Source organism: Strix uralensis, chromosome 16, assembly GCF_047716275.1.
Source record: "Strix uralensis isolate ZFMK-TIS-50842 chromosome 16, bStrUra1, whole genome shotgun sequence".
Taxonomy (NCBI): Eukaryota; Metazoa; Chordata; class Aves; order Strigiformes; family Strigidae; genus Strix; species Strix uralensis.
Window position 1 is genome coordinate 6,255,313 of NC_133987.1, and position 16,526 is coordinate 6,271,838.

The following is a 16,526-nucleotide window of genomic DNA, read 5'->3' on the forward strand; positions in this document are numbered from 1 at the left end:
ATGCAGCTCGGGCACCAACCCCTGTGCTGGTCTCTGCTCCCCTCCTGGGGTGGGGGCACCCCGTCCCACTCCGTGGCAGTCAGTCAGGATGGGGCTCCCAACCCAGAAAACAGCTGGACGCAGGAGTGTTTGGCTCCCAACCCAGAAAAATGGGGCTATAGACTGCCCCGGCATCCAGCCCAGCTCGCTCCTCAGGTGCAGGTGCTGCTCTCACCCCCGCCATGTGGCCACATGTGCTCAGCCAGGGACAGCAAACCACCAGAGGGCCACGAGAGAGCAGAAGGGACATGGCCCCTGGGCAGGGACCACGGCTGGGCCAGCAGGAAGGATCGAGGCGATGGAAGGGGAGACAGGAAGGGGGATGTGATGGAGGTAGCGGGACAGAGATGCCAAAGGGGCTGCTGGCTTTGTTAGAGTGTGAGTGAAGGGGCATGTGGCAGTGTCCCCAGTGTCCCCCGTGTCCCCCTGGATACTGCTGCCATCTGCTGGCGGGACCCAATCCTGCTCTGGTCCTGAGTCCAGCCACTGCACCAAGTTCTGGGGACCCTTCTGTGACCCCACTGTCCTGTGCCCCACTCCCGGGCACACAGGGCAGCGTGGCACCATGCATAGCTCCAGGCTGGACACCCCGAGGTGCCCCCCAAGCCTCCCTGCTGCGAGCCCAAGGAAGCCGGGCCCCAAAACTGCTCATGGTATCCACCCGAGGCACAGCAGGTCATCACCCCACGCTAACCTACTCCCTGGGCTGCAGATTTCTCCCCCTCCTGATGCTCAGACACCTCCGCGCCCAGGTCACACCCCCACCGGTGCCTTATTTTATGTCCTTTGCGAGCAAACCCCCTGCATGCGGGGTTAGCGTCATCCGATTTGTGAAGGTGGGCACAGGGACAGGATCAGGCAGTTAGAGCAGCTGCTCTGCCGGGGCTGGTTTCTCCAGGGAGCATCCAGCTCCGCTTCTCTCCAGGGCTGATGAGCGGCAGAGGAAGCTCACCCTGAGATAGCCGTCGTCCCGCTGCAGTCCCGTCCCCTGGGTCCCCCCTGGGCCGCAGAGATTCGCTGAGTCCTGTCCTCCTCGTGACAAGCGTGCACATACTGAACCCCTTCCCACGGCCCCCCCCTTGCCCTCCCCAGCATTCCCAGAGTTTCCGCTTCCCCTGGGACCAGCAGGTCCTGGGGCTGTGCTGGGGACAACTGTTGGGGACCGGGGCTTCACCAGGCACAGGGACACCCAGGGCCACCCTGCACATGGTTTCCCATGGGCACCAAAACCCTGAAAATGGCCTCGGTGGGGTGTTCACGGCATTTGTTTTTCAGATGCACTTGGGAAGTGGAATTAAGATTTGGAGGAGGCGCATGACTGAGCTGGTGTCCCCGCAGAGGCCCTGCAAGCACCGCGGCTCATCCATCCCCGGGCAGATGGCAGTGGCATCCTTCTCCTCACTGGAAAATGCCCAAGTTCATGGGCAGGGATTGAGCCGCAGCTGTCCCTGGTTTAATTCCTCGCAGCAAAGCAAAACCAGCGTCCGGTGGATTTTTTGTGAGCTTCATGCCCCGGCCCACACACACAATGGGAAGGCTGCACGGCACTGGGGACCTTCCCATTGGGAACAATGCCCTGTGGACGCAGTGCTTGACGCCCACGAGAGCCACAGGAAGTTGTTTTAGTCTAAAAGGGATTTTATTTTTTTTTTGTTTCCTAGCCCTGCAAAAGCAAGCTGGAAAAAAAAAAAATCAGCCCCCAAAGGGCCACAACTCAGAAAGCCAACAATAACTGTGCTGAAACCTTGCTGGTCAGAGCTGGGACCTGGGACGTGGTTTTCAGTCTGATTTTCAAAGAAACCAGGTGTGTGCCTCCACCCTGTCACCCTGCGCCTCCGCTCATCCCCCTCTCAGGGATTTGTTTTTTCTGCCAAAACAACTGTTCCCACCAAGCCACCTTTTAAAGGCCGTGCTGGCAGCTCAGCCCTTAAAAGACATCAGAGACTCTCCCATCAGCACTACCAGCCTGCTCGCTGTGCTCTCCAGACATGCTTCACCCACATCCTCAACCTGTGTGTCTGGCCATTTCCTTCAAAGCCCCGTGGCCACCCAACACCGCTGCCCTTGGCCACCACAGAGGTGATATCAAATTGTGCCACCAGCCGACGTGCCCGGGTCCATCTGCAGGTGGAGGCCCCCCCAGCACCCGGGTGGGCTTGCACAGCTCCCCCCGCTCCCTCCCTGCACATCTGGGCAGCTGTGCCCGCCAGCAGCGTCTCGCGTGGTGCTCCCCGTTTCGCCCCGGCAGCGCGCTGACATCAGCGCGGCTTCCTGCCCGCCGGCACTGCTGCGCCGCGCGCTCGCCCCGTACCCCCACAGCCCCACGCTGTGGGGCGACGAGCCCCCGGGACCCCTCGAAACCACCCCCCTGACAGCCAGCACCATGGAGTCGGTAGCTCTGTACAGCTTCCAGGCGACGGAAAAGGATGAGCTGCCCTTTCACAAAGGGGACACCCTGAAGGTACGAGGGCAGCAGAGTCATCAGCCATGGGGGGAGGATCACTAGCCATGGAGGGGGGTCACTAGCCATAGAGGGGGGTGGATGCTGCTGCTTTGGGGGACAGGGTGGGCACACGGCATGGGGTGACACCGGCGCTTTCACTGCAAGAGATTTTGTTGCCTCTTTGGGGCTTTCCATGGTGTGTATAAGGAGTCATCTCTGAGGGTTTTGGGGTGCGGAGTGGCATCCCCAGCAGTGGTGGGCACCCCTTGTCTGTGCCACCAGCCACATCTCCAGAGAGGTCCCAACTGGGATGAGGCACGTGTCCTCCCTGGCCACAGGTGCCACCAGCCATGCTCTGTGGCAGCCCCCCAGGGCTGGAACACATTTTCCCTTCCCCATGGAGGCATGGGGGGGGTGGGCGCAGGGATGCGGCAGCAGGGAGCATGTGCCCAAATCCCCACCCAAGCTCTGGCATCGGGACAGGCTCTCAGATGCCACCCTGGCATCCCAAAAAGTTGCAGGGGGGCTTAAAACATCCCCAAAGGACTGCAGCCCTGCGGTGCGGGCAAGGGCAACCCCACCCTGCCACGCTGCCTGGCCACTCGCCCTTCTCTGAGGGGCCAATGCCGCAATGCCGGCAGCTCCTCCCGGACCCCCGGCACCCAGCAGCCCCCCAGGGGTGCAGCCAGCCCCGGGGAGGGTGAGGGCATGTCCCGGCTGTACCCCAGCACCCTAAACCCGCTGTGCCTGTCCCTGACTCCCCGGTGTGTTTTCCCCGTGGCCCCAGCGTCGTGCCCCGGGGTTTCGGATCCTGTTTGCACAGCTGTGCCGGCCCCCGGGCCCCTGCGTGGGAGGCTGGAAAATGGTGTCGCACGGAAGCGGGTGTCAGCACCCCTGTTCACACTGGGGTGCTTCCTCCCACGGAGGACCCAGCTGCCACCGCCCCGAAGGGACACAAGGGTCTGGCTGCCACCCCAGTTCCTCCAGGGACAGAGTTTACCCTTTTCCCTGGCCGGGGATTTGGGGTAATGCCAAGCACCCCCCCAGCTGCCGGCACCCGCGGTGAGCCAGACCAACCACAAGCCAAGGAGGGCTGGGGGGAGCAGTCAGCTCTGTACAGGTGCCCCCAAACACCCCCAAACCATGTCGCTTTTGTCAGAGCCCCCTTTTCCCCAGATTTCGGTGGGGGATGTGGGGTCTGGGGCAGCAGTGGGGGTCCCACTTAGCCCCTCTCCCAGGGGAACAGCAGCTGGGCTGACACCTCCCTGCTCCTCTCTCCCACCTTAGATCCTCAACATGGAAGATGACCAGAACTGGTACAAGGCTGAGCTGTACGGCTGCGAGGGCTTCGTCCCCAAAAACTACATCAAGGTCAAGCCACACCCGTGAGTATCATCTCATCACGCAAAGAAAGGGGGCTCAAAGCCCAGCGCTGGTAGCACCCACCAGCGCCAGGACATCCTCTCCCACTACCCAGGCAGCGATCTCAGCGGTGCATCCTGATGCCCAAAGGTCTGCCACGAGTCCCACACGTGGGAAAACTGAGTCACAGAGCGATGGGGTCTGCCTGCCAGGTCACTCTGCCATTGCCACCACAGCCAGAGGGGACGGGAGGCAGCAGCATGCCCGTGTACCCCCAACATGCAGAAATTCAACCTTCACACCAGGCTGCCCGCTAAATAAATGATAATTGGGGAACAACAAAGCGTTATGGGATTACAACTGCATTAGACACAATCCTATTACTGTGTTATTAAAGCGCAGTGTAATCCATCCCTGTTTTAACCTGTGTTTTATGTATCATTATCCCCTGGTAAATCACATTTAAATGCCATAGCAAAACCTGCTCGGGGCTGTGGCTGGGGAGCAGGAACACGTGGGCTTGGGGCAGCCCGAGGCAGATCCCGTTGTCTCTCTGGCTTCAGTTAACAAGCTGGGATGGGCGAGATGCAGCCTCTTCCATGCAGCACCTGGAGGGCTTGTGCTGGGAGATGCTCTGTGCTAAAGTCCGTGGCTGATCATCCATGGGGCAATTTTAAGAGGCAGCAGAGGGTGTCCGTGGCCTGGGGCTCCCAAATACACGGGTGCAGCCTTGGCAGGGACGGGAGATGGGGACTCTGCCCTTCCACCTCGTTTTGGCAGCTGCCAGCAACGCAGGCAGGAAGGGTTTTATCCCGTCACGGAGGGTTTTCTGCTCTGCAAACCTGTAATACCTGGCAGGGCTGTTCTCATGGGGGGCCATGGGACATGGGGGGAGTGGGAAGGACAGGCTGCAAAGTGGGGGACGAGGCATGTGATTGTGGCGAGTCTGGTGACAGGATGCGGTCGCAGTTGTCGGCGATGCTGTGCTAACCCTGCGTGGATGAGACAGCACATGGGGGCACATCTGCACCCGCAGCACTCTGCGCCCCCCCCCCCCACCCCACCCGAGAAAGCGCTGTGGTAAACTGTGGGGGGAAAGGGAAGGGAGAAACCTCTGCAAGGGGGTCCCTGCACTGTGGGGAGCCCAGCGGGAACCCTGCTCCTGCCAGCACCGGGGCTCTTACGGTCCCTCCATCATGTGGGGTGGGGATGTGGCGCTGGGGTGTCCCCGGGTGCCCACGCGGCTGAGCCCGGTGCCCCTCACAGGTGGTATGCGGGCAGGATCTCACGGCATCTGGCAGAGGAGCAGCTCCTCAAACGCAAGCACCTGGGAGCCTTCCTGATCCGCGACAGCGAGAGCGCCCCGGGGGAGTTCTCCATCTCCGTCAAGTAAGTGGCGGTGGGATGCAGATGGACACGCAGTGGGATGGGCAGGGGTCCACTGCAGCCCCTGTTTTTGGGGACTGAGAGCATCAGGCCACCCTCGTGCCTGCTCCCCGCCACGGTGCTGGGGAAGAGGTGAGCACCCTGCCCTGCCCCAGACACCTCGAAGGGGCTGGGAGCTGTGGAGCCATGTCCCCGACACATCCAGGCGCAGGGTCTTCCTCTCCTTCCTCCCCTCTTCAGCCTCACACTCCACCTCCATCCCTGCTGCTTCCTGCTCCCTGCCTGCACCCTGCCTGCACAGCTGGGCTGCATTGCTGCCTCACCAGGGGTCCCTCGCTGGGGTGACCCTAAATACAGTCATGTGGGTAACAACGGGGCTGGGGCCAAGCTGCAAGAGCAGCCCAGGGGACATGGCCTGGAGGAACGAGTTGCCCCCAGCATCCCTGGGGATGAAGGAACACAGCACCCCAATGCCACAAGGATGATGATTCTGGTATTGAAGGCAGCATGCCAACAGGCAGAGCCTGCCCCTGGGCCTCTCACCCCATCGCTGCCCCTTCCCTGCCCAGGGCCAGGGTAGCAGGAGCCAGCCCCAGGCCAGCCAGGCACTTTCTCACGCTGCTAATCTCTAATTAAGCGTTTTAAGGAGGTTCTTGCCTATAATGAAAGGGAGCCGTGTTCTGCCGTGCGTCACCAGCGTGGCCAGGTTCCCTGCCCCTGCCCGGGGCAACGGCGGGTCCCTGCAGCGGCCCCGTGCCAGCCCTGCAGTGTGGGCAGCCCCAACACCGAGGGGGTGCCAACATGAGGGGCTGGCAAAGGAATTCCCAGCCTGCCCCCGTCCTTCTGCGGTTTAGGGGTCCCCAGGGGCACAGGGGATTTGGGAGCTGATCCCAGGCTTTGCAGTCTCCTTCCCAACTGAGACCTGCAGCTCTCATCACACTTCCTTCACATGTGGCCCCTGTTTGCTCCCTGGACAAAGCCGCCTGCCCTACACGTGACTAGCAGGCTGCCGGCCCTGGGCCCACGGGCATCCCACTGTGCCGAGCTTCAGCTGCGTGTGGGATGAGCTGTGGCAGGTCTCAGCTGTGGGTCTGGGTTGTTATCATGCTGGGGACCCCTCTCCTGCTGCTCGCCAGCAGGGCCGGGAGTGGCCCCACATGCCACCGTCACCCTGGCGTGGCAGGATGGGTGCAGTGGGACCCGTGGGGCCCAGTCAGCAGCCCCTGGGCTTTGCCTGTGATGCTGGAAGGGGGTCTGGGTGCTGCCAGCATCCTGGGGCTGGGGTAACTCCATCCTCCTTCTGCAGCTACGGGCAGCACGTCCAGCACTTCAAGGTGCTCAGGGAGAGAAACGGCAAATATTTCCTCTGGGAGGAAAAGTTCAACTCCCTCAACGAGCTGGTGGATTTCTACAGGACAACCACCATCGCCAAAAAGCACCAGATCTTCCTCTGGGATGAGGACCAGACCCAGGAGGTACCGTCAGGGGATGGGGCCGTGGGGACGCGCAGGGCTGGGGTGTGGGGTGATGGCACGGCCCATGTCTGATCCACCTTTGGGATTCCCCATCGCTCCCCTGGTACCAGAGCGGCCACCACCACACTGGTTCATGGGGAAACTGAGGCACGGGACGGGCCCATGGGTCAGCAGCGCTGCCACGATCTCGCTTTGCTGCAGACTGCGCTCGCGGGGAGGCATCATGGGGCTGCAGCTCCTGGGGGACGGGAATTTCCTCCTGCCTCAACTTTTCCTGCCCCTCCCCGGCAGCCACGGGACACTGGCAGTGGCTGAGAAACAGCAGAGAGGGACAAAATGGAGGAAAGCAAACGTCCCAGCTCTGAGCAGAGACCGGTTCCAGAGCACAGGCTGCCCACTGCCCTCAGGCGAAGCATCCTGGGGATCTGGTCCCAAACCCCTGTATGAGCCCCCCTCAAAGCTCAGCTCCCCCCTGGCTGCAGCGTCCCCACAGAAGGGGACAGGGACATCCCAGGTGCCCAGCTGGTGCTTGGCCCTGCGCTCAGGCTCAGCTCAAGGCAGGGTGCAACAGCCCAAAACAGGCAGCGCTTCAGGGAAGCTTGGCAGGGTGGAGAAAAGCTACCGGCGCAGCTTGGCAGGGCAGGGCAGGGCACGGCAGCTTGCCCCGGGCCCATGCCACGGTCCCTTGGGCCAGGGGCGATGCCCAGGGCGGGTGGCAGAGCCCAACCAACTCGATACAAGGCTCAGCCAGCTCCAGGCACGCTCCAGCAAAGCCGAGCCCTGGGGTGGTGGTTTGAGGAAGTGAAACTGGGCCCTGGGAGCTGAGCTGGGGGAGCCTCCGGCACCCAGAGGGACCTGAGAAGGAGAGGAGTGCCAGCTGCCTCCGAGGGGTAGGGATCCCCTGGGCACCCATCTCAGGTCTCCCAGGCAGCAGGAAGAGGGAGCCCTGTGCCTTGGGGTGCACAGAGGGCTGGGGACAGCCCTGGGTGCGTGGCAGAGCCTGGGGAGCAAGGGAGAGCCTGGGGTGCAGGGGAGCACCCTGGGGTGCAGCCAGAGCCTGGGCTCCCCTGCACCCCAGGCTCTTCCTTGCTCCCCAGGCTCTGCCACGCACCCAGGGCTGTCCCCAGCCCTCTGACTCTTCCCATTACAGAATGTCCCTGGTCCCCATCTCTCATCCTCAAAGTGGGTACCCCAGGTACCTCCACACCCTCTATGCTCTGCCCCACCCCCACCAGACTGGTCCTCATCATGCATTGGAGCAGCATCCCCGTCACACTGGGGACTCAGGCAGTGCAGGCCGGTGCAGGGGGACTGGCAGATGGGGGGGCCCCTCTCCCCCCACCAACCCCTGCCCTTGACTTTCCTCCAGGTGAGGAGACCCAAATTTGTGCAAGCCCAGTTCGACTTCTCAGCCCACGACGGCTCCCAGCTGCCCTTCCTCCGCGGGGACATCATCGAGGTCCTGGACTGCCCCGATCCCAACTGGTGGCAGGGGAAGATCTACGGGCGCATCGGCCTCTTCCCCCGCAACTATGTCCACCCCATCCGCAAGTGAGCTGCCGCCGGCACTGCGGGCGAGCGGGGAGGAGCGCGGCCCCCTCTGCCCCCCACTCTCTCCTGGAGCTGCTTTGTGCCTGCACACGGACTGCACGTCCCTCTGTCCCCACGGACGGTGCCTGTCCCCACGCCGGGCTGCCGATGCGCACGGTCCCAGCATGGGCCGTGCTGGAGGTAGAAGCCAGGTTGGCGGTGATCCCCATCCAGGGGCTGCCCGGCACCGGCACCCCAAAACATCAGCTACAGCTCCCCTGACCCAGGAAACCTCCACCACCCCCAGCCCAGGCATCGCCTCTCGCTGTGGGCTGGCAGCGGTGCTCCCAGGGGAGGGAGCGCAGAGAGTTCAACCAGGGCCTGAAAAACTTTTCCAGAGCCACAACCCGGCGGGGTGACAGCAACAGAGGGGACGAGCATGTGCACCCCAAACCTTCTCTCCTCTCCAGAGCCTGGAAGCGAAGCCCCGGCTCCGAGGAGGGCTGCAGGCGGCCAGGATGTAGCTGGGCTCGGTAACTCCACAGAGGGGGTGCTGGGGCTCAGGGGGCTGAGGAAGGCTGGTCCGGCAGGATTTAGTTCTGCAAGTGCTGTTCACAGCTGCAAATTGTGGCTTTTATATTATTTTTTATTTAGAGCTAGTAAAATGTGTTTGGGTGACACCCTCGAGCGTGGCTGGTCCTTTTCCACCATCGCCACGGTGGTCCTGTGGCTGCGTTCGGGCACCTGCTGCTTCACTGTGGTTTTGCTTCCCCTTCAGCCCCCATTCACCCACCCCGATACCTCTCCCCAGACCCCTCCCAGGGGACTCACTGCCCCCACAAATTCCCCACACACACACCTCACAGCCCCCTGGGACACACTCAGAGTCCGCGGTGCTGAGAACGCCCAGCTCACTGCACCAGTGGATTTAAACATCCCACATCCCAAATGTGACAAATAAAAACTATATCACCCAAATCCCCATTTCTGCCCCCCCTCCCAACATCTTTCCCCCTCCCCTTCCCAGGGACTGGCAGGCCACTAGGCAAAATAGGCATAGCAGAAAATATTGATACACATCAGGACAACGGCGTTGATGCCGCAGACGTGGGCCCAGAAGGGGGGCTCCGTAGTGTCCTTGAGGGCTGTGGCCGGGGGTCCCTCGGCCTTTGATGGCTGCTGGCTGCCTGGAGTGGCTGAGCAGGGACCTGACACAGAAAGAGGGTGAGTGTGGGGGACAAAGAGCCGTGGGGACCAGCCACCTCCTGGCAGGTGGCACGGCCACAGGAAAACTGAGGCACAGGTCATCCTGCTGCCTGTTAAAAGCAGGGAGTGGGGGGCACTGAAGATGCCACAGCTGCCAGACACCCCCAAGGACACACTCACCGTCAGGGGGTCCCTCCGATGTGCCGTCCACGGAGGGCTGGGGGGGCTCCCGCGAGAGGGTCCACCAGGTGAGATCCTTTAGCTAAAAACCAGGGTGAGATTTGATGAGAAAACACCCCTGGGTCAGACCCCCCACCACGGGGACCCCCCCCTTGCCGAGCTTGGGGTGCACTCAGGTGACACCGATGTCTCTGGCCAAGGATCTCCGGTGGGTGGATGCAGCTGTGGGGACCAGGGTGAGGGGTCCTGGGTGCCCTGCTCACCCTGGCCGGAGGCGGCGGGGGGGTCAGCAGGCTGCCCCCCATCACCACAGCGCCCGTGGCGGTGCCCAGCAGCACGGCGAAGTGCAGGTAGTGGATGTCAGTGAGCAGCCAGGGCCGCCGGTCGGGGACCCCGCAGCGGGGTGGGGGGTACGCCAGCTCCAGCCCCAACCTGGTCAGCCCCAGCACCAGCCCCGCCATCAGGCCCCAGAAAGCTCCCTGCAAAGCAAAGGTCTGTGAGGGGGTGGCCAGAGGGGGGGGGACAGTCACCCCACAGAGGGGATAAACCACCCCCCCCAGGGAGCTGCTCCCTGACGAGCAGCCCCGGCGTGTTGGGACAGCACCCCCAGCCCAAACCTGCACCCCCTCCACAGGGGGTGTCGCCTGCCAGCCCCATCGGCCCGTGCCACGCTTGGTGGCCATGCATGGTGGCACCTGCCTCCTCCTCCTCCTCCTCTCCACACCAGCCACCCACCAGCTCCCTGGGGAAACACCAGCCAGGCTCGGTTCCTCTCCCCAGCCCCTCCAGCATCGCCTCCCTCCTTCCTCCCCTCAACCCCCTGAGCCTCGCTGGGTCCCCGGGAGCAGGGTGGGCAGGGAGGTGTTGGCACTACCCTGTGTCCCCAAGCCGGCCCCACAGCCACCCAGGACATGTACCTGCTCGTTAGCTCGGGGCCAGAAGACAGCCAGGACAAAGACGGCGGTGACAGGAGGAGCCAGGTAGCTGGTGACAGCCTGGATGTAGACGTAGAGCTGGCCACCGCTGGAGCTCTGCAGGATGGGGATCCAGACCACGCTGAGGGCCACCAGCACCACTGTGACCACCCTGCGATGCGGTGCAGGGTGATGTTCCTGTCCCACCTGTGTCTCCTTGCACCCACAGCATCACCATGGTGGTGGGGGCGGGTCCCTGAGGTTTGAGTCCCAGCACTGGCACAGAAGAGCTGGCCGGGGGATGCAGGCAGGTCAGTGGGAGGATGCGAGCCACCAAGTGACATCCCAGGGCTGTGGAGGATTCTAATTATGGCAGTGCCATCTCCGTCCTGGGCAGAGGAGCGCTCCCCAGGCCTGGGGGCTGCTAAGTTGGACCCCCCCATGGTGAAACAGCAGGCAATGGGCACTTTTGCTATGAAAAGCCCCGAGTCGCAGAGGCTGGGTGCTCTGGCCAGATTTGGGTGATGGTCTCAGCACCCCTGTGCCTGGCCAAAGCACCCAGCTGAGAGCTGGGGACGTGGGTTGGGCTGCCCCGTGCTCAGCTCCCCCTGGCCAGACTGCGATGGAGGGGTGCGTTTGTCCCCCAGCACCACCCTGTCCCCATCCTCACCCAAAGCCCAGGCACACCCTGAGGCATCACCCTCCTCCAAAGCAAGAGGTGTTGGCCAGATCCCAGCTTTTTGGGCCCAATCTGAGCAGGCAGGCTGGGCAGGACATGTCCTGAAAGCCGACGTATTTATAGCTCAGCCTGGCTTGTTTACAGCTTCTCAGAATTACCTACATTTCCATCTGCTCATCTCGGAAAGCAGAAGTAGGAAAAAATAAAAGAAAAAAAAAGTGATAAAAGCATCTCTAGACGGAGCCCCCACTGCCTGCCTGGTGCTTTGGAAAGAGGAAGCAGCCTGAGCGTAAAACGCACACCCTGACCTAAGGGGTAGGAGAAAAAACCCTGTGTTTGGTAGGTCTTTAAGCCACAGAGGATGCAAAAAGGTCATGGGAAAAATGCAGGAGTGTCTGAGCATGGTGGTGGGCTGGCAGTGCCGGGTGGCCGTGCCCCACTCCGCATGCAGCCCGAGGTGGGCATCGGGGCAGAGATGGAGGGCAGAGAGCGGCACAGCTGCTGTGGGGTCTGGGGGGGATTTCCAGACAGGCAGCAGGAGCTCAAACTCCAGGTCCAGCAACCTGGAACTCTCTCCGGTCCCGCAAGCAAATCCCTTCCCTCCCTGCGCTGAGCCGGACGGGGCATCCCCACCCTGGCAGGTCCTGGGGGTGGTTGGGACCCCCTGCACAGCTACTCAGAAATAACCCCAAGCCAGTTGTCCCTGCGCTGGCAGGTAGGAAATCCTCAAACTCACAGCTTAAACAGCTGTACTTCTCCTCTCCCAAAACATTTATCGTTTGCTATATCCCTGTGGGGCCGTACAGCGCCCTGCTTGCAAATCGCCCGATGCGCTAACGAACCACCCGGGATGGACTTCAGCAGTGGCTCCCACCCCGGGCGGGCAGAGCCCTTTGCAAACACTCATTAACCATCCTCAGGAAAGCTCTCCGGCGTTATTACACCCGCTGTGACCGGCACCAAAGCTGGGGTCAGAGAGGGGCGAGGCAGGCCCTGAGACAAGCACCCCACTTCCCACGGGGGAGCCGTGCGGGACCACAGTTCCCCAGGATCGCTGCCCATCCCCTTCCCACCCTCCCGAGATGGAGGATGCCAAGAAATGGCTGCTCCTGGAGCTGCCGGACCAGCCAACCCTCCCCGCAGCCCCAGCACAGCCCAGCCAAAGCCCTGACCCAGATTCCCTCCTGTTATTGTCTGCCCTGCGCCGAGGACACTCCCCGCGCACCCCGGCACCCCGGCACCGTGCCGGGGCATTCCCCAGCGCTGACTCTGCCGCCCCGAGCGCGACACCACAGGCGGGTTCCTGGGCTCCCCGCCGGCACCCCCCATCCCTCGGGAGCAGCCAGGGCATGTGTGGGCAATGCTGCCCTTTGCCACCCGGCGAAGGTCCCCCCCATGCACTTTGCTTGTGACCTTGGCGGGGACCAGCCGCCGGCTTCCCCGGGGGAACGGGCTGGAGGCGGCGAGGGAGAGGCTTCGTGCCAGGCACAGCCCTGCCCCTCCAAACACCCCCAACGCCCCGTCTGCCTTTCCAGCGCTTTCATACATCAAATAATCCATAATAAAATGTTTCCCTTTCATAACCCAGGCTGAGCGCAGGCACTTTGCAGGCTCCCGGGCACCAAAGGTAGATCACAGAGGGCCAGACCGGCCCCGCCAGTCTCCCCGAAACCCACAGTCAGTCTCCTCGAAACCCCCAGTCCCTACCTTCCCACCAAGAGCAGCTCCCGCTCACCAGCCCCCGGCCTCAGCTTCCTCCAGATGTCCATGGTGAAGAGGGTGCTGCTGCTGTTGAATATGGAGGTCAGGGATGACATGAGCGCGGCCATCATCACCGCGATCATCAGCCCCCGCAGCCCTGGGGAAGAGAGGGACCGTCAGGGAGCGGCTGAACCGGAGGGCGATGGGAGAGGATGGGATGGGATGGGATGGGATGGGGACAGCCCCGATGCTTCACTCAGGGGTAATGTCTCCCCCTCCGCAGGCACACGCTGGCATCTCCCCTGCAGCAAGGATGGGGTCTGGGGACACCCTGGGATGCTGGGACCCTCCGCTGCCCCACAGTCACTCACATCCCTTGAACTCACTTTTTAGGGTCACCTTGGAGGGGCTGCATGGGCTGTCCCATGAATGAGCCCACCCAGACCACACATGGGGTCCCCCCCAACACCCAAGCTGCCACGGGGTGCAGGGGCAGCCCTGGGGTGCATCAAAGCCCAGCACAGATGGAGACACCCGCTTCCACCCACCTACCGCTGGGCATCAGCTCAACCACCAGCTTGGGGTAGGCGATGTTGGAGCAGCCCACGGCAGCCCCGCAGACACGGGCACACTCCTCAGGGTCCACGCAGGCCACTGTGTCTGGGGGACAGAGGCAGGTGAAGTGTCAAGACCCCTCGTGGCACAGGGGACAGCCCAGCACCCCCTGGCACCCCATTCCACTGGGGCAGACATTGGCCCTTCGCTATGGCCATGATGCCCAGACCTTGGCAGGGGACTGGGGGGAGAAGCAGGCAGCACAACCCACATAGAGACCCACCTCTGCCTCCCCCCAGCCCCTTTCCCCCCCCAGTCAGCCTCAACCCCGGCAGGATCCGGACCAGCAGCATCACCCCCACCTCCTGCCGCCTCACACCCAGCCCAGCTCCAGTCAGTGCTACCCCCACCGAGCCCTCCCCACACTAAAGCCAGCAACAGCCACCCCAGGGGGGACCTCCAGAGCCAGGATGGGACCCACCAGGACCCAGGGCTATGGCCGGAGGTGGCAGAGCCCCGCGGGCAGGTGCTGCCCATCCCTGTGCACGGGGTCAGGCGGGTTCATGCACCGTTGCGGCAATTACCTCCGCATGGGCAGCACCCAGCAGCTCCCTGGGACGCGTGTGGCTGCTCGCCAGGACTGTCAACGCCCAATTACTTCTATGTCTCAACGAGAGCTGAACCCCTTTTTTTATTGTTACGCTCATAAAATATTGAAATGGATGGAAATTAATGTCAGGCATAAATATGGATGGGCTGCCTGCCTCTCCGGTCTGCATCCTCCTGCCGAGGAGCACGGGGAGTGGCAGGGGTGATCCCCGCACAGGGCTGGGAGCATCATCCCAGTCCTCCTGCATAGTGACCCCTGCCAAAGTGGGGTGCAGCCCTCAGCCCCCCAGCAGCAGCTGCTGGGGGAGGAAAACACCAGCTGGTAACACCCCGGGGCTCTCCGTAAAGGAGTGTGGGGTGCGATGTGGGGCGCGATGGGAGCGCGACACAGGGTGCAGGCAGCCGACCACAGGCAACGCTCAGCACATCCCAAGGACGCTAAAAAAGTCCAGCCTGGGACGCCTTTCCCCAGGGTTAGAGTCAGCGCCAGGGCTCCGGTGACTCTGTCCTCCAGCAACTGTGAGTAAAGCTGCCATCACCGCTCCGTGCCTCAGTTTCCCCCTCTCTAAAACACCACGTTCTGCGTGGCTCCATGCAAATAGCTGGCTGCTGGCGGGTGGAAGATGCTCCAGAGGGCAAAGCAGTGTCTGGGTGTTATATCCCAGCTAAAACGCCCACCCCAAGGCTCAGCTCTGCCACCAAACCCCTCGGTGGGACCCAGGAGCGTGTGGGAAGCTGGAGCCAAGCCCAACGGGGCAACCAGAGCCCCTGAGCCGGGAGCAGAGCCCAGCGTCGTACCCTGCTGCCTTGCTTTGTCATTAGGCCCTCTCCTAGAGATGGGAAATTAATTAGGAGCTTGTAATTAATGGTTCCATCCGCAGTCGGGAGGAGCCAGCCCCGGTGCCGGCTGCGGGAGTGAGGCCATGTCTGCGCCGGGTGCTGCTTGTCCGGCTGGGTCAGCCCGGGGCGGCTGAGCGGGGACATCGGCGACGGCGGGGACTGACCTGATCGGCCACAGTGACCTGTCCCTGCAAACAGGCAGGAGATTACGAAGGAGCTGCCGGCTTTTTCCCCGCGCCAGGGCTGCCCATAATTCGGGAGCTGAATTTGTCATGTAGGATGAAGACGCCGGGGTCCCCTGTCCCCAGTCCCCTGGGGGTCAGGCGATGCTCCAAGCGTGGGGCTCTGCAGTCCCAATCCCCCCCCCCACCAGCGCAGTGTAGGAGCCAGCACATGGCAGGACGGACGGGATGCCACATTTACACCACCATGTAATAAATCATAAGCTCACACACCCCACTAAAGAGCCCATAAATCTCCTTGCACAATAAAAACAGAGCCGGGGCAGCCGTCAGCGGCTGAGGTGGGTACAACCGCAGCACGCTCCAGCCACACCACGAACACCCACACTCGATGCACCAGCCCCAATCTGGGACATCTCCCAACCTACCGGGGCTGGGCCACCCAACGGGGGACAACAACTGGGGATGAGGTCCCAGAGCTCCCCCGTGGGTGCTGGCTGGGTGCTTGGCTCTGTCACGTTTGCTGTCCCAGATGCAACTCTATCAGGAAGGGGCCACCACTGCTTGCTCAGCAGGGCTGGGATTTCACCTAAAATACCTGGTTTTGTCTCCGCTGCACCCCTCGCTGCCCAGGCCACGGCGTGGGTGTGACATCCAACCACCGAGAAATCCCCGTGGAGTCAGCGCAGCCTTTCCATAAATCCATTAGCTCCATCTGAAACACTGAACGCTTTGTTCCTCGCCGTGTTCTGATCCCAACACACAGCCACCGCATCCCTGTGTCCTCCCCAGGCCCTGCTGCCACCTCCTGCACACAACAGACCAGGGCTGGGCACAACCCGACGCATGATTTCACACCAGGGGATGGGCAGGGGGGGTGACTGTGCCAGCCTTTACCATGCACTCGCATAAACCCTTTTACTGCAATGCAAGGGGAGAAAAGCCACCGGTTGCCCTAAGCAGCCCATTACTGTAACATAAAGCTGAGTGGGTGTCAGCTCAGCCACAGCCACGCTTTGAGAAAACCCCGCTGGAGTTTATCCCCTTTCTGTACATTTCTGACTCGTCTGATCTTCCAAATCCTGCCTGGGCTTGGCGCTTCGCCACGCCGTGAGCCCCGGCCAGGGACGGGGCAGCCGGGAAGCTTCACGGCCACCGTGTCTGCAGAAAGGATCACTTTGATGGCCGAGCACCCAGGCAGACTGGCGGCTTCGCCTCAGGAGCCTGACTCAAGCGGGGCTCTCATTTACACGGCTGTGAATCCAGATGAGCTGCACCAACGCGAGGGAGCGAGACGCAGCCCCTGGCACTTTCCTTTTTTTGCATCGGTGCAAGAATCTGACCCTGATTCTTGAAATTCATCTTCATCTGAGTTTCCAAGGAAAAAGCTCCACGTTTCTGGCTTCTGAGCACCAACTGAATCCA

At 62.3% G+C, this 16,526-nt stretch overlaps 2 protein-coding genes across 3 annotated transcripts in view; one reads left to right on the top strand and one right to left on the bottom strand.

Annotated features, from left to right (window-relative positions):
- Positions 1–2,347: 2,347 nt before the first annotated feature.
- On the top strand, positions 2,348–8,996 carry GRAP (GRB2 related adaptor protein). The gene is made up of 5 exons (XM_074885809.1): positions 2,348–2,500; positions 3,770–3,867; positions 5,111–5,233; positions 6,537–6,705; positions 8,075–8,996. Exons 1-5 carry the CDS (start codon positions 2,423–2,425, stop codon positions 8,258–8,260), a joined length of 654 nt encoding a protein of 217 aa, XP_074741910.1. The 5' UTR covers positions 2,348–2,422; the 3' UTR covers positions 8,261–8,996.
- A 280-nt stretch (positions 8,997–9,276) lies between these two features.
- The window catches only part of SLC5A10 (solute carrier family 5 member 10), a 39,262-nt gene continuing 32,012 nt past the window's right edge, over positions 9,277–16,526 (bottom strand). The window contains exons 9-14 of one of the 2 annotated variants that reach the window (XM_074885595.1): positions 13,468–13,575; positions 12,922–13,072; positions 10,539–10,707; positions 9,885–10,100; positions 9,622–9,703; positions 9,277–9,443 (exon numbers count right to left, since the gene is read on the bottom strand). In XM_074885595.1, coding sequence (XP_074741696.1) covers positions 9,277–9,443; positions 9,622–9,703; positions 9,885–10,100; positions 10,539–10,707; positions 12,922–13,072; positions 13,468–13,575 — 893 coding nt within the window. Of the gene's footprint in view, positions 9,444–9,613; positions 9,704–9,884; positions 10,101–10,538; positions 10,708–12,921; positions 13,073–13,467; positions 13,576–16,526 lie in introns of both variants that reach the window. The other variant, XM_074885596.1, reaches the window with a different exon arrangement.

Bases quoted from the DNA above. Each gene is read 5' to 3' on its own strand.
- GRAP (XM_074885809.1), top strand. From the start codon at position 2,423: ATGGAGTCGGTAGCTCTGTACAGCTTCCAGGCGACGGAAAAGGATGAG. The intron at 2,501-3,769 runs GTACGAGGGCAG...CTCCCACCTTAG, and splicing joins ACAAAGGGGACACCCTGAAG to ATCCTCAACATGGAAGATGA. The intron at 5,234-6,536 runs GTAAGTGGCGGT...CTCCTTCTGCAG, and splicing joins GAGTTCTCCATCTCCGTCAA to CTACGGGCAGCACGTCCAGC.